This window comes from Pelobates fuscus, chromosome 9 (assembly GCF_036172605.1).
Source record: "Pelobates fuscus isolate aPelFus1 chromosome 9, aPelFus1.pri, whole genome shotgun sequence".
Taxonomy (NCBI): Eukaryota; Metazoa; Chordata; class Amphibia; order Anura; family Pelobatidae; genus Pelobates; species Pelobates fuscus.
Genome location: NC_086325.1, coordinates 142746011 through 142770895, shown reverse-complemented (window position 1 = coordinate 142770895; position 24885 = coordinate 142746011). Strand labels below are relative to the sequence as shown.

Sequence of the window (24885 nt, the reverse complement as noted above, 5' to 3'; positions counted from 1 at the left end):
AGAGGTAAGTAAACGCTTCCTGCCAGCCCCCCTCCACTGAACTGCCAATGCCACTGGACCACCAAGGAGTGAGAGCCCCCCTCCCTGCCATGTATCAAGCAGGGAGGGGGGCCAAATTTTTTTTATAAAATAAAATAAAAAATTAAAATAAATAAAATAATAAAAATGCCCACCCCCCACCAAGGCTCTGCAACACACACACTGTAAATAAATATTCAATTAATATAATTTTTTTAGGATCTAATTTTATTTTGAAATTTACCAGTAGCTGCTGCATTTCCCACCCTAGTCAATAAGTTTTCCCATTTTTTGGGGGTAAAATTAGGGGCCTTGGACTTATACTCTAGTATATACGGTAATACTTTCTGATATTATTTTTAAACCTTTGTCCCTCTAATTTAAGACTATGTCCTCTTGTTGTGGTACTTTTTCTTCTTTTAAATATAGTCTCCTCCTTTACTGTGTTGATTCCCTTTATGTATTTAAATGTTTCTATGTATCCAAAAATGTCCTCCCATAATCTTGCGGTTAGAAGGCAGGTCCACCACATGTGTTCAAAGTTGCTGCCCCCAAGCAAACAAAATAAACTTAAAATACATACACAATTGGAATTCCGTTTAAGGCAACAATTATTATTATTATTGCAATTTATATAGCGCCAACAGATTCCGTAGCGCCATAAATTCGCCATAAATTAAAATGATCTTTCACATAATAAAATAGAGCACTATAGTCCCTTGTATTCTGACCTTGAATATAAAGATTTTCTGCACTGGATTCTTCACCATCTAATGGTTCTTCTGGGTCATGAGATTCCCATGGTCCTGCAGCCACAGCGTTCCCACTTGAGGCATTCACAGCCACCACCTATGCAAAAGGAAATATTAAATGTGCACCTAATTAAACTAAAGGTAACATGCATACTGCAATCAAGACATCACCTTATAATGAAAAGAGGCATGACAAGAGGAAATAGCAACCACCTTCTATCTAGAAAATAAATCAGCTTTCAAAATAAGAGCAAATAATTGCACTCCTGTGTGTGAGTGACTTCTATTCTTTTCTATCCTTTGATTTATTTTTTGCAGTCTTGCATGATTATTTTATTTGAATTCATTTTTTTCAGCTTCCTCCAGAAGGGAGAGGTATTTTACCGGAGAACATAATATTACAAAAACTGTGATAAGTAGTTAAAGGGATTCTATAGTGTAAGGAATACAACGTTCCTTACACTATAGTTGCATTTGTTCCCCACTCGGCACAGGTAAAAAAAAAAAAAAAAACAAAACTAAAAAAAAAAAAAAATAAAAAATTAAAACCTTGTAACACTTACCCGATTTCACTGCCAATCACCCTCGGCGCTAGGGTGTTGCTGTGTCTTTTTCGACATCACCTTACAGGAATAGGGATGAGCAAATGCACAAGCATGGCGAGGACTTTGCTTCAATTCTTTCTTATGGGGATATAGCCAATGCTGGATGTCCTCATGCAGAGAGTGAGGACGTCCAGCGCCGATCAAAAGTCGCTGAACCACCAGAAAGTGCCTCTAGTGGCTGTCTAATAGAGGCGGTCTTAGTCCTGCAATGTAATCATTGCAGTTTCTCAAAAATGGCAATAATTTACATTGCAGGACTGAGTGTGACTGGGACACTGCACCCAGACCACATTTAATTGCAAAAAAATAAATAAATAAACAACCTCAGTGAGTTTTACATTTTAGGTCAAATTATCTAAACTGAAAACATAGCAGACCTGGGGAATATTTCTCAAGTTCAGCTATTTTTCAAAGTCACATTGAATTGCAGACAACTCACGCCTTAGTAATAAACAGTGAGAAGGTTTTAGCCAATACATAGGTTTCCATCTGAGAATCATTAATCCTGTAGGCAGGGACCACAATATACACTGAATAGTTATAAAGAGTGTGCATCACCTTTACTCCTTAAGAAATTAATATTCTACAGGCCAAAGCAAGCAGACTGGAGAATGCTCGCTTTTTCACGGTCTGATCCAAACTAAATACTAAGCTACAAACTACAAAATGCATGATTTAGGTAAGAAGCGCCACATGGAAACTTCTGATGATCAGATTCTATACACGTCGGCATGCACAGACATTACAGGAGGATCATTTCTGTACGGCAGCCATAAATGTCTCCGAGGGGAAGTTACCGAGGCAAGGCTGTGTGTGGAACTTGAATGCTTGCTTGGATCAATAGACGAAATGCCACTTAGGGTATCATTGCTCTTACTGCTGGGACTCTGTACCCCGCGGGAATATCCTGGAAAACAAACAAAAAAGAAAATAAATAAATAGATAGATAGATGAATGAAGCGTTTTCAAGGCAGACGCATTAGATCAATATATTTAAAAATAAATAAATAAAAATTCTAATGCTGTTACGGGAATGACACAAAGAATTGAGCATGGAGATATTGTTCCCAGAATGGAACAAAATGACAATGAGATTCGACATTAAAGGAATACGTTCAAGTCCCCAGCCCTTTTCTGCCTTCATCCATTTAGTCGGCCTTTGATTGTGAACACTTTCTTACCCAACCAAAGATGAGCTGCTTTGCATAACCATGCGTTCATATTACACAATTACAGGCTTGTCCACCACCAGCCTTGCTATATCACCTGTTTTCTTTTATTGATCAGAGAGCAATTCTAATGTGGCTAAATATTGGTGTGAAAACCTCTGTCCTGATTAAAAGGGTAACTCCAAGCACGATGACGACTTCAGTAATTTGAAATGGTCATGGTGCCAGGCGTCTGTGTGCGCGCAGTGTTTTGCATTGCAAGCACTGTACATACAGCAAGGATTAGCACCTTAGTTACTGGAGGAGTATTCAACTCCGGCAGTGTCAGTAGCCCACCCAAAATAAAGTTCTGGGCTGGCAAGTGTCAATTCTGTACAAAAGTGGCATCCAATGCCAACACACACAGCGTGTGGGCACCATACAGATAATAGCAGCAACCAACCCTTTCATGGTGCCCCTATCATCCTATCAGTTCGTCCTACATGACCTCTCCCCATCTGGTGAGGGGGAGGGGCATTAGCCAAGAAGGACTCAACCTGTTTTTGGTTACAGTAACCCTTTAACCTTTTTGAAATTCTGTCTTTTTCCTGAATTTTTTATATTTTGTTAAGGTAGAATGAGGACTATGACTTGTGTAGTTCTTGCTTAACCCCTTAACACCGCAGCCAAATGTACAAGTTGTGAACGAAACAAAACGTAAACAAAACCTGGCATTTGCGCTATATGTCTGTCCAACCGTAATTCACCTCTTTCATATTAAATGCACCCCCCCTTATTATATATCATTTTATTCAGGGGAAACAGGGCTTTCATTTAATATCAAATATTTAGCTATGAAACATAATTTAATATGAAAAAAATGGGAGAAAATAAGATTTTTTTTTATTTTTTTTGTTCTTCATGACATTTTAACTGTCAATGTCATAATACTGTTTGCTTTTACTGCAATAAAATACACATATTTGTATTCAGCAAAGTCTCACGTGTAAAACAGTACCCCCTATGTACAGGTTTTATGGTGTTTTGGGAAGTTACAGGGTCAAATATAGCGTGTTACATTTGAAATTGAAATTCGCCAGATTGGTTACGTTGCCTTTGAGACTGTATAGTAGCCCAGGAAATAAATTTACACCCATAATGGCATACCATTTGCAATAGTAGACGACCCAAGGTATTGCAAATAAGCGATGTCCAGTCTTTTTTAGTAGCCATTTGGTCACAAACACTGGCCAAAGTTAGCGTTTGTATTTGTTTGTGTGTGAAAAATGCAAAAAACGCCAATTTTGGCCAGTGTTTGTGACTAAGTGGCTACTAAAAAAGACTGGACATACCCCATTTGCAATACCTTTGGTTGTCTACTATTGCAAATGGTATGCCATCATAGGGGTAATTTTCATTCTTGGGCTACCATAGGGTCATAAAGGCAACGTAAGCAATCTGGCGAATTTTAATGTGAAAAAAATTAAACACAAGCCTTATATTTGACGCTGTAATTTTTGAAAACACCATAAAACCTGTACATGAGGGGTACTGTTGTACTCGGGAGACTTCGCTGAACACAAATATTTGTGTTTCAAAACAGTAAAAAGTATTGCAGCAATAATATCGTCCCTGTAAGTGCTGTTTGTGCGTGAAAAATGCAAAAAACGTCACTTTTACTGGCGATATCATGGTTGTAATACATTTTACTGTTTTGAAACACTAATATTTGTGTTCAGCGAAGTCTCCCGAGTAAAACAGTACCCCCCATGTACAGGTTTTATGGTGTCTTGGAAAGTTATAGGGTTAAATATAGTGCTAGCAAATTAAATTCCCTATACTTTCGGCATGGGTGGTCAGGCAGGTCCCGCTAATTGTAATTAATTAGGATACCTAATTATGTAAAATTATTACATAAATATATGTGTAGAATTAATATATGTATATATATACATATGTGTATATATACGTATATATATATATATTTTTTTTTTAATATTTTTATTTATATATAGGTATATATAGTGATATATACGTATATATTTATGTATATAGATATATATATTATTTCGTTATAAGTGTATTTTGATATATATATATATATTAATATCAGAATACAGTTAGAACGAAATAAAACACATCTATATATTTTTTAATATTTTATTTTTAATTATTTTTTTTATTTAATTTTTTTACGTATTTACATATTAATTTTTTTTATATTATTTATAAATATATATATAACAATAATTATATATATATTTAATCAGTATCAGTCTACGTGTAATTTGATATAAATATATATATATAATTATATATATATTAAAATACACCTAGACGGTGTATGTGTATGTGTGTATATGTGTATATATATATACTTAGATCATATATATATAATATATATATATGATCTAAGTATATAATTATTTTTTTTTTACACTGTTTTAACATTTTATTATTTGATTTTCAGCCAGCAGGGGGACCAACTGTCATTACAGTTGGTCCCCCTGCTGGCAATGCAGCAGGCAGCTATACCGGCCATGTGATTGTGAGGTCCTCGCAAGGACCTCACTCTCACATGGCCGGGAGGGCTCCTGGAGGGCGGACGTGCCGCGGGGGGCTCCCTGGGAGTCCCCCGAACCGCGATCGCCGGCGTGGGACCGCCAGCGACCGGGTAAGTTACTAAAAACCGGAGGGCGTACTATTACGTCCGGCGGCGTTTAGAGCCGCTTTTAAAAGGACGTAATAGTACGCCCTCCGGTCTTAAGGGGTTAAACAAGAAAATGAAAAGGACACTCCAAAACCCTAAAACACTTCAGCTTGCTGAAGTGCTTTATACGAGGAAAATTTTGTCTCCCCCTTCTCAATTTTTCCCAAAAAGTGTATATTTCAATTGAAATGGACACAGTTAACCAGACAACAGGTCCTGAGGCAGCTACTGCCCAGAGCAACAACCTTGCAAAGACTTCTCATTGAGCTGCATTGGGAAGTCTGTGATTGGACACCTACGGAAAGTCTGGGCGGGGTTTGAAGGGGAGGGCTTGCAAAGGCAGCAGACAAGAGAACTGCAGGTTTTGCAAACTGCTTTTAGATATAACTCCAATGAAAACAAACAAACAAACAAACACATAATTAAATGCATGTATGTTTTCATTGGGGGCATATTTAATATATAGTGATTTGAGGGGGGGGAGGGGCTTATATTTTGCAAGTGGGGGGTCCCTTTAATAAGTTTTCAATATGAACATCCTCAGCTTTTGTTTTAAATGTCACTGTGCAACCTAACTGCTGACTGACTTCAGCCATCAATCACGTAACACAGCAAGGGAAGCCACTTGACATTCTTGTATTGCAACCAGGAGGACAACGCCAAGGTTTTAAATAGTCCAAAAATGCAAAACAATAGAATATATGAAAGACACAACATGTAGACAGAATAACACATTTCCAAGAGAGATTTTAAAACCAAGAAGAAAAAAAAAAAATTAAAATTAAAAAAAAATTATATATATATCTGCATTGTTACAAAGCTTCAGATTTTGAAGTAATGCCACAAATTACCCAATGAGGATTACAATTAATACTCTGCTAAATCTGAATTCTATGCAATACATATTATGAACATTCCGACACACTGGCTTCTTTGGATACATGCGCTCTACACTAAGTAAATCAGATCACGGATTATCTTTACAAAAATCACATAAAGCCCGTCGTGCAGCAATGGAATGCAGAAATTCCAAGCACAATCTTGTGGTTTATTTACTAAACGGTGATTTGATAACCCAATCAAAGAAGTAAATAAAAAAAATAAAAAAATGAAAAAAAAAATTCTTCCGTTGTTTCCAACATGAATATATATTAATTCGGTCAGAAGAGTCACATTGGGAAAAACAAATAATGTTACAATTAACCTATATTTAACCAAGATGTTTATCAATTCGCTACTTTTTATGGATTAGTTAATGAACATCTCAGCGAGTGTACAAGTAGGCCTCACCTTTCTTTACTGAAGAGGTGCGTCTGACAGGTAAAATACCAGGTACAGGTAGCCCTCCTGGCTTCAGGCCTCCACTATCAGCAATTTGCTTCTTTTTATGTTTTCTGCGTTTCAGCTGGTGCGCAGCGAGGGCCATAGCAACAGTGCCAAGTGCAGTGGCGAAAAGCACCTTCCGGAGCCCAGGAGACAGTCTGAGCTGTGAGAACGTGGTCTAAAAGAATGGAGACCATTAGAAAGAAACCCGTGTAAAATCGTAACACAGCAAACACACGGGTTAGCCCAGGACTCACACCATATCACTGCGGTTTACGTTGGACAGATTTGGAAGAGCCGCTATGAAAGCAGTTTCAGAACCAGAGGGGATATCTTTCAGAGAAAACTGGTTGCCAGGGACTCTAGTTTAGCAATAAGCGATTAAAAACAGTTCAACACTGAATGAAAGAACAACGCCAGAGGACTCCTAACACCATAACCACTTCAAAGAGATCTAGCGTTACAGTAACTAGAGTCTTTTTAACTAAAAACTGAGGGACAGCATTCACAGAATTTCTGCACCATGATTTCAATAAGTGGCAATGATGTTCCTTTACAATTTTGCAGGAAAAATACTAAATTATTAATGGCCAACCTGGACAGCAAATCTAGGCTGAGAGCTCTGGGCTAACCTACGGCTATTAAAATTTACAGTAGACGAATGTTAACCGAACAGAAGATTGCAGAGAATGGAGATTGGAATTGGAGAATATAAACATTAACAGCCCAATTCAGAAAATTACGAAATTCTGATTTTCTTTTCTTGGCTATTTTAGCATTAAAATTTGCCATTTTCTTCCCCGCTTGCTGAAATTCTCAGTGTCAGCGATAGATTTATTTGCAACATTTTAATACCGGTCAACTCAAATCACACCCACATTTTTTTTAATTACTAAAAATTTTAAAAAATAAAATAAACCCACATACACCTCACCCACTTACAGTTCCCTTTCAGTTACAATTGTTCTTTAAAAAAAACAAAAAACAAAAAAAAAATTAAACATCGGAATAATATCCACTTGCTGTAAAAAAAAAAAAAAATCACAACCTAATTGTTGGTGTTTTTCACTTTTTTGAAGTTTCTAAAGCTCCCAATAGCAAATAATAAAGAACATAGGTTGACAAGATAAAAATCTGTTCCACTTTACACACAATTTAGTCCAATCTTATCATACATCAGTGTACTTTCAGAATGAGAAAGCAGTTACCTGGCCAAAGGTTGTGTAGAGAAACACAGGGATTTCAGCGACCGTCATAGCAAGGGCCTGAATGATAGACATCCCCTCTGCCCTCTGAAATGCCATTGCGGTCAAATGGGTGGAGGAATCCAATAACGGAAAATCGTGTGATTCGATTTCGCAATCAATTATCCCTCTTGAGTATTTAAGATGGTAACCAGCCACAGGTGTCCCATTTTTTTCATTAACCTAAAATAAAAAAAATGGAATATTTTTTTAAAACTAATTTACAATGTATGCTTAAAAATGATAACATTAGGAATATAGATCGCCAATGCCTGGAATGACGATAACCGGCCCTGAAGTATTTAATTGATTGTGTGAAACAGTTCTTCGGGGCTCACCAATTCGAGCAGGTAATCACATGACATAACAAAAGTACAAGGAAGATATGACGCTATTGTTATAACAGAAGCAAGGTAAAAGTTGTCATGGCAGTACAAACCTTTTAAAACTGTTTAAAACAAAGGAGGAATTAATAAATGCACCAATCTGCTTAAAATTCTTTGCATAACACGTCAGAGCACTCGTGAGTCTGTAACCCATACAAAAACACATTATTTTATCCAAATATGAGACCACAAGCAGGACACTGATCCGGACAAAAACAAGCAATTTTTTGTTTTGTCTACTGTAGCATGCATTATTACCAAAATATTAAGAATTCTATAAAAATTAAGCAGGATAAATCATCTAACAAAGCATGTTACACATGTTCTGGAAAACCCCCGTAGGAGCACAAATGCCAATTTTGTAACATACAGTAGGCATGTCAAAATAATTAAACATGGTCACATGCCTTACTTGTGGAATTCAGATTCCAAATGTCCCAAGTGTGCGGAGCATAATGCCAACTTACTGTAAATACAGTTGCCTGGCTAAGATCAGAAATCTGTATTTAAAGTACACTGCAGACTGTTCTAACAGCCTGTAATATACCCCAATGAATGCTAGTTGGAGGGACCCCAAATTCCTACTCCCTGCAATTGACATGTGCAGGTTTTGGTACAGTGGACAGGGAGGGATATTAGTCATAGTCTAATCTGTGTGAGGATAAATTTGTTTCTCCAACAGGTGAGGAGCAGAACGTTCTAGATTTTTTTTTTTTTTTTGTGTCAATCTTTATTTTATTGAGGCATGTGGTTATGGTGGTACAGAATAAAGAGAGGGAGACATGCAGGGGTTATACACATCATGGCAAATTGCAATATCTCCTAGGATTAACGGCCTCGTTTTATTTTATATAAACAAGCTTAACTGAGAGAGTACAAAATAAAGTTAAAAGGTCAAGATGCTGGGTATTCAGTATGATATACATGGCTCAATAACAGATTCTTAGCAGTAACAGGCGGGCGATTATTATAATAAGACATGGGTTAAAACAGGCTAAGAATTTGCGCCAGACTTAATAACAGGAATATCTCAGTATTGTTGGTCCAGTATGTAGCTTGTCAAGTTACCAGTGCTGTGTGAAGTACATGTTAGGTAGGTTCTATATCATGCATTTATACGTGTGCAGTTTCAGCTGTCTCCAGCCAGCAACAAAAACAAACAAATTGAACTGAGAGCAGGTTGATTCTAACATACATGCGCATATGAAAGCATATTATACACAGGCTTAAGGTCCCTAACATGTAATGTATGTATTTAGTTTCGGATAAGAAGACTTAACTTGCATATCTGGCTCAAATTACTGAACATGCATCAGGGGTAAGGGGGTTAATGATAGGAATAATATCCTATTTGTGAGATCAGGTTTAGTGAAGTAAGTTTAATACACTTACGGGAGTCTCGTTTATATCTCCGTGGGCGCATATTGGACGTGCATACTCAGCATGTCTGAGGTTATAAGGATAAGTCGGTCAGTCAGTGGTAGTCAATGTAGGGACAGGTGATGCGGCTAAACCGGGTGTTAAGAATTTGTTGTGGGTTGCGTGTCTCGTGGCAGCGATAACCCGGGACTGCTCGTGCTATGTAAGGCGTTCAAAGAAGCTGTGACTTTCACATCCACACTGTGATCTAATGATGAGGTGATTAGTTAAGCGATATTATAAGCAGAAAGCTATAGGGAGGCCCTCTATGTCAGTGGGTGTATGCATGAGATAAGTGTAGAAATAAAATAAAATAAAATGAATTAAGTTCTGCAGCATTACGTAATATCAGGTTGTATAGTGTCAGCGTCCATGGGAAACTGGCTAGCGTCTTTTAGAGGGTGTATGTGGAGACCACCCATGGGCTACCTGGTCACCCCTTTCCTTCAGGTGGAATCTCTGTCGGCTGCACCGTGTAATTACAGAGGTTGGCAGACAGCCAGGAGCAAGCCGTTCGTTCCCTCCAGCTCCAGGCCTGCAGCAAGGCCGGCATCCCGTTTCCACGGACCTGGGAGCTTCTCGAGACCGGGTCCTTCCCTGTTGGGACAGATCTGGAGGCCGCGGTGTTGTTGCGCCGCCTGCGGCGCGCAGGCCTCCTCCTGCGTGGTGGATGCGCCGGGGTTGTTCCCCTGGTGGCCTTTGGCCCAGATGGGCTAGTGTGGGGAGTTGCGGGTTGCGTCGTCAGCGTATTGCCCGAGGGTGTCTCAGGTTCCCTCCGGCTGCTGCCGCTCCGTCGTCCAGACTTGACCAACTCCAATTGTAACTGCCTCTTTGTCGCCGCGTGTCGAGCCTCTATCTGCGCCCAGAAGGTGTCGAACAGCTCGTCCAGGCGGGTGTCCAGAGGTTTGATTGCGCTGGTGACATGCTTTGGAGGTGTAGTGATCCTGTGGGGTTGCGCATCCGCCATTTTAGAGTGGCGTGCGGCCCTTGAATAGGGATCACAGCGGTATCCAGTGTACGCCATTGGGGTCCACGGAGATGTGTGGGTCGGCATATTGTGGACCGGGATAACCCCCACCGGTCCGGGAGGGGGGGGTAGCTGAGTACCATGATAGCTGCTTGCTTTCATGAGCCGGGAGAGCGGCCGTCTCTCCTGTGCTCGGCGTGGTGTAGGCCCCGAGCCTTGGTTCGAGCATTCCAGCGGGCGTTTCAGGTGTGCAAGGTGTCCCCCGGTTCACCATCTGTTGTAGAACAAGTTCTGGTATGTTGGGGTTCAGGATTAGGCGATGTGCCCACGGATTCTGCTTATAATCGGGTCCGGGCTCGGGAGCTCACAGAATGTATGTCTGTTCAGCTCCACAGTCAGACTCCGCCCCCTATTTATTTTTTTTATTCTTTATTTTTATTCGTGCATAGCGTGGACAATCATATTTGCACTGCCACAACAGCTGGTGCAAACAAATATGTAGGCATACGATAACAGTAGTATGGCAGCAAAAAACATTGCACTTTTTTTTTTTTATATATAAACAGGATTAAGTCATTATTAGATGAGTCATGCACATAGAAATCACAGTAATTAAGTCGAGTTTCGCTAAATACAGCACAATTTTTTTTAAGGTGGTATAAGGTACATGCTAGGCCTAACAACATGTCTATAGGGAGTGTGGAGAGTAAGCGTACGCTTCCATTATTACAAGCTGGTTCATAGACAAGTAGCTAAGGGTAACAAGGTAGTTTGTGACACATGCTTATGGTGTTAAGGGGTAATGTTAAAAGACAAGTTTGTACATGCAAAACAACTGAAGACTGGCCATTTCTGAGGCTAAGCACATTTCAAGCCTATCCCTTTAAGCAAGAAATCCTAGTTAGTGTTGCGTCCATACGTTTTAAAAGGTTGTAGAGTACTATCAAGCTAATCTGTTTGGATCTGCGCAATCTAAGCACAGGAGATTCTATGTGATGGCAGGTGACAGTGAGACATTACTAGACATAGTAAGAGGCATGCCTTAGGTAGCAAACTAGTGAAGCATATAATATATGAACTGGCAATTATATAGGTGCCATAAATCGATCAATTTAGTCAGAATGTGAAATGAAACTGCATTGTCTCCTTTAGGGTAGCGTAGCTGGGGACCATAATTAAGCGTTAATGGGTGGTGGACGGCTGATCATAAGCTTAGTGTCCCAGAATGTTCCCCAATGCCTCCCCTATCAGCCTATGCCATCCGGGGTTACGGTCCAGACCTGTGAACTGCACCGTAACTCAGCCGTCCCAGGTCCCAGTCTCAAGAGTCCTGATGCTAGGCTTCCCGGTGTGTGTCCGGCGTGGAGGCATGCTGTAAAGCGTACTGGTCTGTTCGTCCTCGTCGGCTGGGTCCTGCGAGGGTATGAATGCTGCTTGCTCTGCATAGTCCTTTTGCTTGGCGTAGTTTTAGGCTGGGATGAGGCTGGCTTCAACCTGCTTGGGGTAGTTTTCAGTTGTGGGTGCCGTTGTTTGTGTGTTGATGGCTTGTTGCGCTGTCTTTGGCGCCATTTTCTGGCTTGCAGTTTTCGGCTTGTCGTGCCGCTGGACTGAGTGTGAAAAGGCTGAGACTTCAGTGAGTGCTCGCTCTGGGTTTTTGCTGTGGCCTGTCTTTCTTCCAGTTTGTGCCAGAAGGCCTCAAATAAGGCATCCAGCCTCTTTAGGCTATCTGTGTCATGCGTCGCAGTGAGTGTCTCCGGGCCGGTCGCCGCCATTTTAGAGCCGGTTCGGCTCGGCTCAGATTGCTGCCACAGCACCCGAGGGTACCCTCCTGGGACCGGGATGACCCCCACCGGTCCATGGGGGGGGGGGGGGGGGGGTGAGCTTGGGCATGTGAAGAGGTCAGTCGAGTATATAGGCGGTGGGACAGCGGCCGTCTCTTCCCCTCGCCTCGCATGAGTATAGGCCTCATAGTACAGCCGGGCGAGTTCGAGTGGGGCATCCACATGTGTGGTATCGTTGCGCAGTTCGTGGGTTCGTTTGCCAGCCCGTGGATGACCAGTTTCAGTGTCTTTTAGGGAAAATCGTTGCTTAGAACACCGTTTATCGCAGGAGCTCTTGCTGCCTGCGTCCACTCCGCTCAGCGGTCCGGCCCCGCCCCCAGAACGTCCTAGATTGACCTCTATCCATGTTAAAATGGCAGCAGGAAGTCAGACATTTCCAGCTACCAGACCTGGTTTTGACCCTCAGTCCTAACTAGCTTCAATTAAAAAGCTGACAATCATTAGAACTGTACACCAACAGCTGATGGAGAGTTGCAGTTGGTCAGCCCTGTGCAATATAATAAGCCTTGTGTGGCGAGTAACAATCTCACACTATACATTAGTCAATATGTAGCTACTAGACTTTGCATTAAAACAAATATTTCTCACTTATCACGAGCTGATAGGGTTTATAGACTTTGATCACAAGGGAGTATTTACAGCAGAGTACTTTTCGGTTTCAATGTTTACAGCTGGAATAAAGGAAACCTCTGGGACCATAACAACTTCATCTCAAAGAAGTTGTTATGGGGCCTAGAGTTTCCAGGTGCTGTCTTACCTTGCAGTGTTAAACTCAAAAAAAGTTAACACCAAATTTATTTCCACAGGCGCGTATCAGGCAGTCTCCTCTCCTTCCCTCCTCAGCCGCTCGACACATAAGAAAGCATTGCTTGGGCAGCCAGTGATAGACTGATAGCGTTGGCTAAAGCTCACAGCCCATCACAAGTAATAATATGTACCGTAACTCACAATGGGCGGTCAGTGGCTGAGAGAGTCAGCGGACGCTTTCAGTCTGTCTCTGGCTCCGCAAAACAATGCTTCCTTATTAACAAAGCAGCGGCGCCATTGAGAGATGGCCTTTTAAAAGGGGCACATTCAACACCATACGCACTACAGCATGTTGTAGTTCAGGGGTACCCAATAGGTAGATCCCCAGATATTTTAAAATTACAGCATTCTAAAGGCATGCAATGCATCATGGGAGTTGTAGATCGACATCTGGGGATCTACGTCTTTTACACTTACCTGGCTCTGTCTGGTGACCACGGTCTGTACTGATCAGCTAAAGCAGATGTTCATACTTTAGTGTTACTCATTTAATCATCAATTGCTTTGCTCACAGGAGATAGGAGGACTTGTCCTATTAGCAAAGCAGGCAATTGCTGTACATGGACAATAAGATCCCAGTGCCTCTCTATCAGAAACATTGTATCTGCCCAGGAGATCACTCAGACAGCAAAGATTTATTCACTTCAACAGGTTTTGGGGTTTTTTGTTTTTTTTTAACAACTGGTAATGACATTGTGAATTCCAGGCTAAACTAGCTAAACTGGATTTTATTCCAGGCCAGCCAGAATTCCAGTTCTGCTGTTGAGCAATTAAATTGCCGTTTCAACACTGACAAGGTTATTCCATAAAATGTGAATTTGCAGGAATTCCAAGTGAATTTGGGGTTTTAGACAAAAGAGGAGTCGATCTGAGTTTCAATTTCAGTTCGCAGCTTCATGGATTGCCTTATGAACAATCACTAGATAAGGGACAACCGAACTCCAGACTTGCTGCCTCTCTTACTGGGATTCTAAATAAAGAACATTTCTCAGACAGTGATGTAAAAAGTGGAGCAATCACCATGGAAACCAAAAGGAATACTCCAGCTGATTGGTCTACATTTAGAACTCTGCAACACAATTCCAGTTCACACAGAATCCCACAACATCAACAACATATGGGAGATGTCTGTACCTCAGATATAATTTGGGGACTGTGCTTTTACAAAATGTGCACCGGGGACATATCAGAATTAATGCATAATGCATCACTAATGAAAAGGGCAGCAAGATCACCTTACCTTTCCCTGCTGACCAAAGCCTTGACAGCAGAAAGTTATTAATATATAGCAATTATGTATTTAATATATATTCATGTATTTATTAAAAAGATATAGCGATATATAGCATTCATGTGTTTATTAATATATGGAAATCATGTATTTAATAAATTATATAGTAATCATATATTTATTCCCAATATATAACAGCCATACCAGTGCTTGATCTGGAAGATCTTGCACTGACCCAGCTCCCAGGGCAGGATAACCAACCTCAGCACTGTATAGAATTAAGGACTACATTTCCCATGGTGCTCAGTCAGTGTTAAGGCTGGCTGAGGATGCTGGGATTGTAGTTCAGGAACCAGCAGTGTGCCCAGCAATGTGGGGGGAGACTCTCAGTTACCCAGCCCCCCCTCCCCCCATTAGATGGGCAGCTCACCATGCTGTCAGATAAATACCCATTACCCATAATGCCCCTGGCTATGTGCTTGCTCTCCCTGCCTCCGCAGCTCGGCCCCCCAGCTCTCACTCACCGCTTGCAGGCTCCCGAAGGGCAGCGTCTCCTTTAGCCTCCCTGCCGCCACAGGGGTGGATGCCAAAATGAGTGACAGGCGGAGCAGCCAATGGAATGCAAGCATTCCCTGGGCCGAAGGGCTAAGAAGTGCGGTCTGGATGCAGCGATTGGCCGCACGGAGGTCACGTGTGCTGCTGCGTAAGAAGGGCAGGAGATGCTTCCTGGCTGCTGAGGGCTGCTATTGGGCGAGGGCTGTGCGTCACGAAGTGGTGGGCGGGGCTAGGGTTAAAGGTACAGAAACATGTGAAAGGTTTAGGGCAGTGGGTGTGCAGCATTCCCATTCTAGTTACTGAGATTTAGTTATTATGGCTGGCTAGGCATACTGAGAGCTGCAGTCTCCAGCAGCTAAAACGACAAATCCTGGCTTTCACTGACACTATCATTATTATTATTATTATTATTATTATTATTGCTGGTAGTTATATAGCGCCAACTTATTCCGCAGCGCTTCACAATATTAGAAAAAGGGAGAATTTAACAATAAATGAGACACTTACAAAATTATGCTCTATTGTCATCTTTCTTAATGGACTGACCCTGACATCCAGCTAGATATCTTTTAGATATGAATACTGTACCTCTGGACTGGAATTGTCCATTCTTATTTTTAAAGGAACACTCCAAGCATCAGAACCGATTATGGTACCAGAAGTGCCCTTGCGCTCCTCTTCCCTATTGTAAGTAGTCAGATTATTTTAGAATGATTTGACTACTTACCGTGGATCCTCCAGTGGTCACTACTCGCCTCCACTATTTATGACAGAGAGCTGGGAGCTTTGATTAACTCTCTTGAGCTAAGCCTTACAGGTTCCGGGCTATCTCACTGGCCGAGAGCTTTAGCTCATCACACTCAGCCAAGGAGATAAGTCCTGCACCACCAGGCTTACCTCATCCGGAAATCATCCGGCTCTCACTGAGCAGTAGTGGAGGTGGGGAAAAACACCAGGCGGATCCAAAGTGAGAAGTCAAACCATTCTAATACAGGATGGCTACTAACAATGGGTGGGATGCTAGGCCGTCATAACCATTGTAGCGCTCTATCATTGTGTTTATGGTGCTTAGAGTGTTCATATAAACTAAAGCATTGAAGAAACAATGGATACAAATCTATGCAAAAAAACAAACTATCAAAGTAATAAAACTTTTAAAGTTCCTGAAATGGAATGTTTATTAAAAAAAAACTAGCGTTGTTATGCATTAGAAGGATAATAGATTAGATAATATGAGTTTAGTAGTTGCAAAGGTAAAACAGCCACAAAAAGTCTGGGTGGGGTTAGAAGAGGAGTGTGAGACAGGCAGCAGACAAGAAATCTGCAGCTTTTGCAAGCTGTTTTAGATATAACCCCAAAAAATAAAATGCATAATTAAATGCAAGCGTGCATGTTTTCATTGGGAGTATATCTACTAAACAATAATTTAATGATTTATTTTATTTATTTTGTGTTTGGGAAGCGGAGAGTCCCTTTAATGACTCCTACTTTATGTGCAAGGAAAGAAATGTGGGCGCCTGCTGGCCAAGTTACTGCAACAAAGTCACACCTTTATATACTTCTGATGGTGAATAAGGCAAGCTATGTTAGACACTATTCATGAGTGTTCTTGGAATAGTATCTATCGCGCAATTCTAGCAATTCTATGACCCTTGGCACAGGTGTGCTAACCCACATGCCAGGAGTGCACCACGGCATCCCAGGGCAGCTGGCAAGTTCTTGCAGGTCCTCATCATCCCAGTGTAGGGTGTCACTCTGTGGAGAAGGACAGCTGCAGGATTCATTGGAGGCAGTATAACTGTAGGAAAGCATTACCGGTCTCTTTATTTCTTGAATAATAAGATACTTTATTAAAGGCCGCTGAGATCCATGCCATCATTTCCTGGCAGCCTAGGAGCCAAACTGTTAAATTGTTTCACCACTAGCTCATCCTACTCCAACAAAACAAGCCACATCCCAGGAACCCACTGCTATCTCAGTCACCGCTATTAAAGGACCACTGTAGGCACCAATACCACTTTAGCTCAATGAAGTGGTCTGGGTGCCAGGTCCCCCTAGTTTTAACCCTGCAGCTGAAAACATAGCAGTTTCAAAGAAGCTGCTATGTTTACACTGCAGGGTTATTCCAGCCTCTAGTGACTGTCTCCCTGAGGGAGCCCGGTGCTGGATTAAGGTATGCAAATAAATGGTTAATTAACCATTTATTCGCCGCGGAAGGGGCACTAGTCACTGTTTAGGTAACGTTATAGTGTTCCTTTAATGAAGTAACATGCTTAAATGTGTGTCTGCAATGTATGTGTAAGTAAGTATATGTGTGTGTGTGTCAGTGAGTGAAAGTGTGTGCATCAGTGTGTGTGAGTTAGGTGTCAGTGAGAGTTAATGCAAGCATATAAAAGACGTTGTGCGTTCCACAAATAGGAATGACATAAGCGAACGTTCACTGGTAATGTTGTGCTGGTTGTTTTAGTTTTTTTCTTCATTTAAATTTCTAGATAAAATATATGGGTGCGTCTTATATTCAAGTGCATGTATTCCTATCTTGTATTTCAAACGCTATAGTGTTCCTTTAAATGGCTATGTCCCGCACTATTTTTTGACAAACTAACTTGCAACACATGTGGATATTAGATGATGATGTTTCGCACTCTTTTTCCTCCTTTGAGACATTAACCTGCATAACTGCAAATGTACTGTAGGTGGCGATGTCTCCATCCATTTTCTTCTTGACAAATGACTTGGCCTGTATAAATGCAGATGGACATTAGATGGCGATACTTCACTAGTTTTTACTTGACAAACTACAGTACTGTACATGATTCATATAAGAGCATTTTACATGTTAATTGCAAGAATTTGTCAGAAATTACAGAATTTAATTGATTAGATTGCATATGTCTGCACAGAATTTTCAGATTTTGTAGCGTTTTGTAGATTTTGTAGATTTTTCATGACAAGGTCTATAATTTATGAAGAGCCGCCATTTTCCACAGTACTATAAACATGAGTAATGTTTAAATTTTTGCCAAGTCTTCACATATCTCCCAACAATCTGGAGGGTAGAATCGGTATAAGGGTGGGGCCCTGACAAGGCATTGCCAGTGACATGACATGCTTTGCTAGCAACGTGTCAGGACTCCTAGGAGACCCAACACGCAGGGTGTAATAGAAAAACGTATACCGGACCTTAGAGTGGCCGGACTTTACGTTCGACAGAAAGCGAATGGTGAAGACCAAGCCGGGTTCAAGGAATACAGAAATCACGAAAACGAGTATACTAGCCGAGTCAGGGAACCAGAGAAAAGGGTAGTCGAGGTACGAGAGCCGAGTCAAGAACAGGAGAATGGAGAGTAGCCAGATCGCCAAGGTCAAGATACTAAAAAGATCAGAAATGAAGCGCTATTGGGAACCAAAAAAAGCACCACAACAAGGCAAAGTCCTATGTGTGAGTCAGCCTTTTATAGGCTGAGTCATTAAAGGAACACTATAGTCACCTAAATTACTTTAGCTAAATAAAGCAGTTTTAGTGTATAGATCATTCCCCTGCAATCTCACTGCTCAATTCACTGTCATTTAGGAGTTAAATCACTTTGTTTCTGTTTATGCAGCCCTAGCCACACCTCCCCTGGCTATGATTGACAGAGCCTGCATGAAAAAAAACTGGTTTCACTTTCAAACAGATGTAATTTACCTTAAATAATTGTATCTCAATCTCTAAATTGAACTTTAATCACATGCAGGAGGCTCTTGCAGGGTCTAGCAAGCTATTAACATAGCAGGGGATAAGAAAATCTTAATTAAACAGAACTTGCAATAAAGAAAGCCTAAATAGGGCTCTCTTTACAGGAAGTGTTTATGGAAGGCTGTGCAAGTCACATGCAGGGAGGTGTGACTAGGGTTCACAAACAAAGGGATTTAACTCCTACATGGCAGAGAACTGAGCAGTGAGGCTGCAGGGGCATGTTCTATAAAACCAAAACTGCTTCATTAAGCTAAAGTTGTTCAGGTGACTACAGTGTCCCTTTAAAGTAGAAGCCACGCGCCCAAAACGGTTGAGTTCAGACGTCATGGCGGGCCGTGACGTCATTGGCGGCATGACGTCGGCATGCACACAACGTCATGACGTCATTAGCGTCATGACGCCGCGTCATAAAAAGGGGAACTGCAGGAGTGGAGTCTGGGAGCAGGAATGCGGTCTAAAAGGTGAGTGAGCATGACACAACGTCCATAATAGATGGGCCCGCCAGAAAAGGTACCTACTGACAGGCTGCTTGATCAACCTCCAGCCTTTAGGACCATGCAGGGAGTACCGGTAAAGTGCTCCCTAAATGGTCCTGGTGCCTGCTACATGTGCTCACATTGTGCTTTCTGGGGACATCACCGGTGTCTTCAGATGCAAGGCGCAAGGAAGCCAAAGCAGGACATGACCAAAAATTTTCTGTCGAAAGCAGGACTGTTAGAAGTTCTGTCCTCATTCCGCAGTAATTTCCCTCTTAGTGATTTAGTGTACAAACCCACATTATACACGGTTTCTAAAGTTTACATGCAGCATTTGCTCTATTCCCTGTGTTAAAAAATAAAACTCCATATTTATAAAGAAAAATTAAAAAGAAAAACAGAGGAAAAACCATACACTTTTTGTAGTTTTACCTATTAGGATTTGCAGCCAGCTCGTGGTGCAAAAGGAAAGTATGTGACAGAAGCTTTATCTATTTGTCCTGGTTTTGGAAAAAACCTCATATGCCTAGGATTTTGATATGTCTAGATTTTTTTTTTTAAATATATTTATTTATTGCAGTTACAGGTCATATATTAAAAGGAATGCATTTTAAAAATAAATGTTTTCAAATGTTGGATATATTAGGTTTAAAGGAACACTATAGTTTCAGGAATACAAACATATATTCCTGACACCATAGGTCTAAATGCACTTGCTAGGTCCCAGGCCCCTACTTACCCCCATTAAAAAGATAATTTACTCACCTTTTTTCCAGCACCACGTAGGTCTCCTTGCGTCTGGCCCCGCCCCTGCTCCACCTGCTTAGCTGAGATAATCACATTTGATGATCTCAGGCAATCCAATGCTTTCCCATAGGAAAGCATTGGGAGGCTATTGCGCAGGCATGCGCGGCAAACCGCCTCACTGTGCCAATCAGCATCTCCACATAGAGATGCATTAAATCAATGCATCTCTATGAGGAATGTTCAGCGTTTCCAGGCAGAGCGTGGAGATGCACATTGTGCAGCACCGACCCAGGAAGCACCTCTGGTAGCCATCTGAGTGAGTTCCACTAGAGTTGTTATAGGCAGTAATGTAAACACCAACCTTTTCTCTGAAAAGGCAGTGTTTACATTGCAAAGCCTGCAGGGATAGGCTGTAGACACCAGAACCACTACATTAAGCTGTAGTTGTTCTGATATAGTGTCAATATGGAGCTTCTAGAAAAAAAGGGACATTAGCATAGAAATGAGGGGCAGAGGGATTTGGGCCCAAAATAGTTACTATCCCTGTTTTATAGGGACACTTGGGTAGTATGAGTTTGTGACTTAATTTAAAAACAAAGCAAACCCAGCTCAGTAGCTAGTGCCTGGATTGTTGTCATAGCAGCAGTTAAAGCTTCTCAAGTCTCCTGGGTGTGTTTGGTTCTATTGAGGAAAGATTAAAATAACATATCTGCTTCATTTTCTTTGTGTATCACGCTAAAGCACTTAGTTAATGTTTCATCTAGTTAGAAAGCACCTTAACATAAAGGGTGCCAGATAGCTGTGTTAATGAGCGTACTTATAAAATAATATACGCTTCAGCACTGCATTGGGATAAATATTTAACAGAACAATGCAAGTGTAGAGTTTATTGCTTTGCTTAGATTTTACTCAGTACATATACAACCTTACAGTCTTAAAGATTAACTCTAGGCTATTACCCACTATAACACACTGTAGTGGTTATGGTGCCGGGAAGGGTCCCCTGGCACTGTCCACTGGTAATGGTTTACAAATGGTTTGACACCTATCTTACTACATTGGGCACCTACTGCCCTTCCAATTCGAGTCTGTCTGATATAGTTCAACATATTCATACCAACTCATACCAGATTTAAACAGTACTGAGAGCTGTCTGCTGACATTTTAGGCCAATGAGTAAGGTTTAAACCTGGTATGATAATACGGATGTACGTACTTCCCCTTTATCAGACCAACGTGGACTTCAAAACAAACATTGTAGAGTTAGGAATACATATCTGTATTCCTAATGCTACAGCCCTGATGCCCCTTATCAATTAGATCCCCCCCCCCGTGTGAAATTACAATCACACGGAGCATGCGCTGTATGTATTCAACAGAGGCTGCTGGAGTTGCAGAGTGTGCATAGGAGGGCTATCAAGGTGGTTGTGGGCAAGCCATTCTCCTCATGGGCGTAGGACCCGGTGGGGGATGGGGGGGACGCATCCCCCCCAGCAAATCATGCGGGGGGGACAGGTAATAGAGAAATCCCCCCCAGCTCCGCCGGCCCCCCTCATGCTGCAGCCGCCCAAGTGCTCTGCAGAGAGCCTCAGGCGGCTGCAGCTTTGCCCGGGCTGGTGCGTCCATGAGGGCGCACCACCCGGGCGCAGTATGAGGAGAGGGGCTGACTGGAGGGAAGTGCTCAGCGCTCCCTCCTGTCACTCCCTCACTGTAGTGTGGCCGAGCCCTGTATGGTCCGCGGGTACAGGGAGCATCTGTCTCCTGTACCCGGCCGGACTAACAGAAAGTGCACACTGAGTCAGTGTGCACTTCCTTTTAGTCCGGCCGGGTACAGGAAACAAAATCTCCCTGTACCCGCGAACCATACAGGGCTCGGCCATGCTACAACAGAGGTAGGGGAGGGTGGGGGGATAAATTGACGGGGGGGAGGAAGAAATTGACAGGGGGGGAGGAAGGGGGAGGAAGAAATTGAAGGGGGGAGGAAGAAATTGACAGGGGGGACGGAGGGGGAGGAAGAAATTGAAAGGGGGAGGGAGAAATTGACAGGGGGCAGGGAGGGGGAGGGAGGGGGAGGAAGAAATTGAAGGGGGAGGAAGAAACTGAAGGGGGAGGAAGAAATTGACAGGGAGGGAGAGAGAAAGAAATTGACAGGGAGGGGGGGAGAAAGAAATTGACAGGGAGGGGAATTGACGGGAGAGGGAGGGGGAATGAGAGTGGGGAGGAGGAGGGGAGAAGAGAGTGACAACGGGGGGGGAGAAGAGAGTGACAAGGGAGGGGGAGAAGAGAGTGACAAGGAGGGGGGTAGAAGAGAGTGACAAGGGAGGGGTGAGAAGAGAGTGACAAGGGAGGGGGGAGAAGAGAGTGACAAGGGAGGGGGGAGAAGAGAGTGACAAGGGAGGGGGGGAGAAGAATGTGACAAGGGAGGGAGGGGGGAGAAGAGAGTGACAAGGGAGGGGGGGAGAGAGTGACAAGGGAGGGAGAGGGGGGGAGAAGAGAGTGACAAGGGAGGGAGGAGAGATTGACATCCATCACACACACACAATTACACACAATGCACCCCTTACACACAAAGACAATGCACCACTTGCACACAGAAAAACACACAATGCATTACACACAATGAATTAGACACACACACACAAGCAATGCAACCCTTATACACAATGCATCCCTTACACCAGGGCCGGATTAAGAGCCCAGTGGGCCTGGTGCTGATAATTATGATGGGCCTAATTACAAAATCTTATTGACCAAAAACACTAAAACAGTCCTACCTCCTAAGTGTCATGTATCTGATGGAGATAATGCTGTAGGGAAACTCATAGGATGCAACTATGAGAAAACACATACCCTTTGCTAATCTCATGCTTTCATCTTTCAAGTAAACCCATACCTCCTAACAGCAGTGTCCAGTAAAGCAGGAAGTCTATGGATGCGGTATAAGGGTGGGCTACTGACACAAATCACATAACCAGAACGGCTGAAAGGGCGAACATACACAAAAAGGGGGAATGTCTGTGTCCCTATGTCTCCCAGTCCCTTAGTGTTTGTGTCCTCATGTCTCCCAGTGTCCCCATGTCACTAGGGGACATTGAGAGACATTGGGACACTGGGAGACATGGGGACACAGATACTAGGGAACACTGGGAGACCTGGGAAATCTGAGACTCTTGGGGACACTGGGCGACAGACACGAGGGGACACGGGGAGACATGGGGCACTGAGACACTGTGATATATAGGAACACTGGAGACTTGATACAAACCTGGGTACAGGTCAAAATGTTGCGGTGTCCAATAAACCTGCTTAAAGCTATCACAGTGAGTGCCTGAGATTTTTTTCTTTTATACTAGGGGACACAGACACTACGGGCACAGAGACACTACGGGCACAGAGACACTACGGGCACAGAGACACTACGGGCACAGAGACACTACAGGCACAGAGACACTACGGGCACAGAGACACTACGGGCACAGAGACACTACGGGCACAGAGACACTACGGGCACAGAGACACTACGGGCACAGAGACATTACAGGCACAGAGACATTACAGGCACAGAGACACTACGGGCACAGAGACACTACGGGCACAGAGAGACATGGGGCACTGAGACACTGATACATAGGGGACACTGATACATAGGGGACATTGGAGACTTGATAAAGACCTGGGTACAGGTTGAAACGTTGCGGTGTCCAATAAACCTGCCTAAATCTATCACAGTGAGTGCCTGAGATTTTTTCTTTTATACTAGGGAGACACAGAGACATTGGGAGACTAGGAGACTTTGGGAGTCTAGGGAACACTGAGACACTAGGGACACTGGCACACTACAGACACTGAGAGACACCAGGGACACATGGGGATACTGAGATACTAGGGACACTGGCTGGGAGACATGGGGACACTGTCACGTCTCCTATGTCTCAAAGTCGCCCAGTGTCCCCATGTCTCCCTGTGTCTCCATGCCTCTCAGTGTCCCCATGTCGCCCAGTGTCCCCTAGTGTTTGTATCCCCATGTGTCCCTTAGAGTCTGTGTCCTCATGTCTCCCAGTGTCCTGATGTCACTAGGACACTAGGGGACACTTAGAGACATGGGGCCACTGGGAGACATGGGGCCACTGAGCCACTAGGGACAGTGGCTGGGAGACATGGGGACACAGACTAGGGGCCACTGGGAGACATGGGGCCACTGTGTCCCTAGTGTCTCAGCGTCATGGGCGTCCGAATGGGGGGGGGGTAAAGGGGGGTACTTGCCCCCTCCCCCCCCCCCCGGATTTTTCAGCTTGTGCTGCTATTTTTCATTTTAGTGTGAGAATACAGTGCAATACCAGCGCTGGCCAGTAGGTGGCGCTGTGAATGGAGAAAGGCAGGAAGCTACAGCTTATCCCTGCCTCTCTCTCATGACTGAAACCACAGCACAGAGGCAGCCTACAGAGCAGGTAAGTGAGGGATGGGGGGTGGGGGAGACCGCATAGAGGAAGGTAAAGTAGAAGGAGCAGAAAGGTTCTGCAAGGGGCAGGAGGGGTCAGCAAGGAATAGAAAGGGGCAGGAAGGGGTCGAAAGGTTTTCAAGGAGCAGGAGGGTAAAGTAGAAGGAGCAGCAAGGAGCAGGAGGGGTCAGCAAGGAGCAGGAGGGGACAGCAAGGAGTAGAAAGGGTCTGCAAGAGGCAGGAGGGGTCAGCAAGGAATAGGAAGGGGCAGCAGGAAGGGGTAGGGACGGTCTGCAAGGAGCAGGAGGGGTCACCAAGGAGTAGGAAGGGTCTGCAAGGAGCAAGAGGGGTCAGCAAGGAGTAGGAAGAGGCAGCAAGGAGTAGGAAGAGGCAGCAAGGAGTAGGAAGAGGCAGCAAGGAGCAGGAAGGGGCAGCAAGGAGTAGGAAGGGGCAGCAAGGAGTAGGAAGGGGCAGCAAGG

At 43.1% G+C, this 24885-nt stretch overlaps 1 protein-coding gene across 1 annotated transcript in view; it reads right to left on the bottom strand.

The window, feature by feature from the left end:
• The window catches only part of MIGA2 (mitoguardin 2), a 29687-nt gene extending 14633 nt beyond the window's left edge, over nucleotides 1-15054 (bottom strand). Inside the window, exons 1-5 of the mRNA XM_063431433.1 lie at nucleotides 14976-15054; nucleotides 7765-7983; nucleotides 6524-6734; nucleotides 2173-2282; nucleotides 750-867 (exon numbers count right to left, since the gene is read on the bottom strand). Of these exons, the coding sequence (XP_063287503.1) occupies nucleotides 750-867; nucleotides 2173-2282; nucleotides 6524-6734; nucleotides 7765-7860 (535 nt within the window). The 5' untranslated portion in view covers nucleotides 7861-7983; nucleotides 14976-15054. The remainder of the gene's footprint in view (nucleotides 1-749; nucleotides 868-2172; nucleotides 2283-6523; nucleotides 6735-7764; nucleotides 7984-14975) is intronic.
• Nucleotides 15055-24885: the final 9831 nt, after the last annotated feature.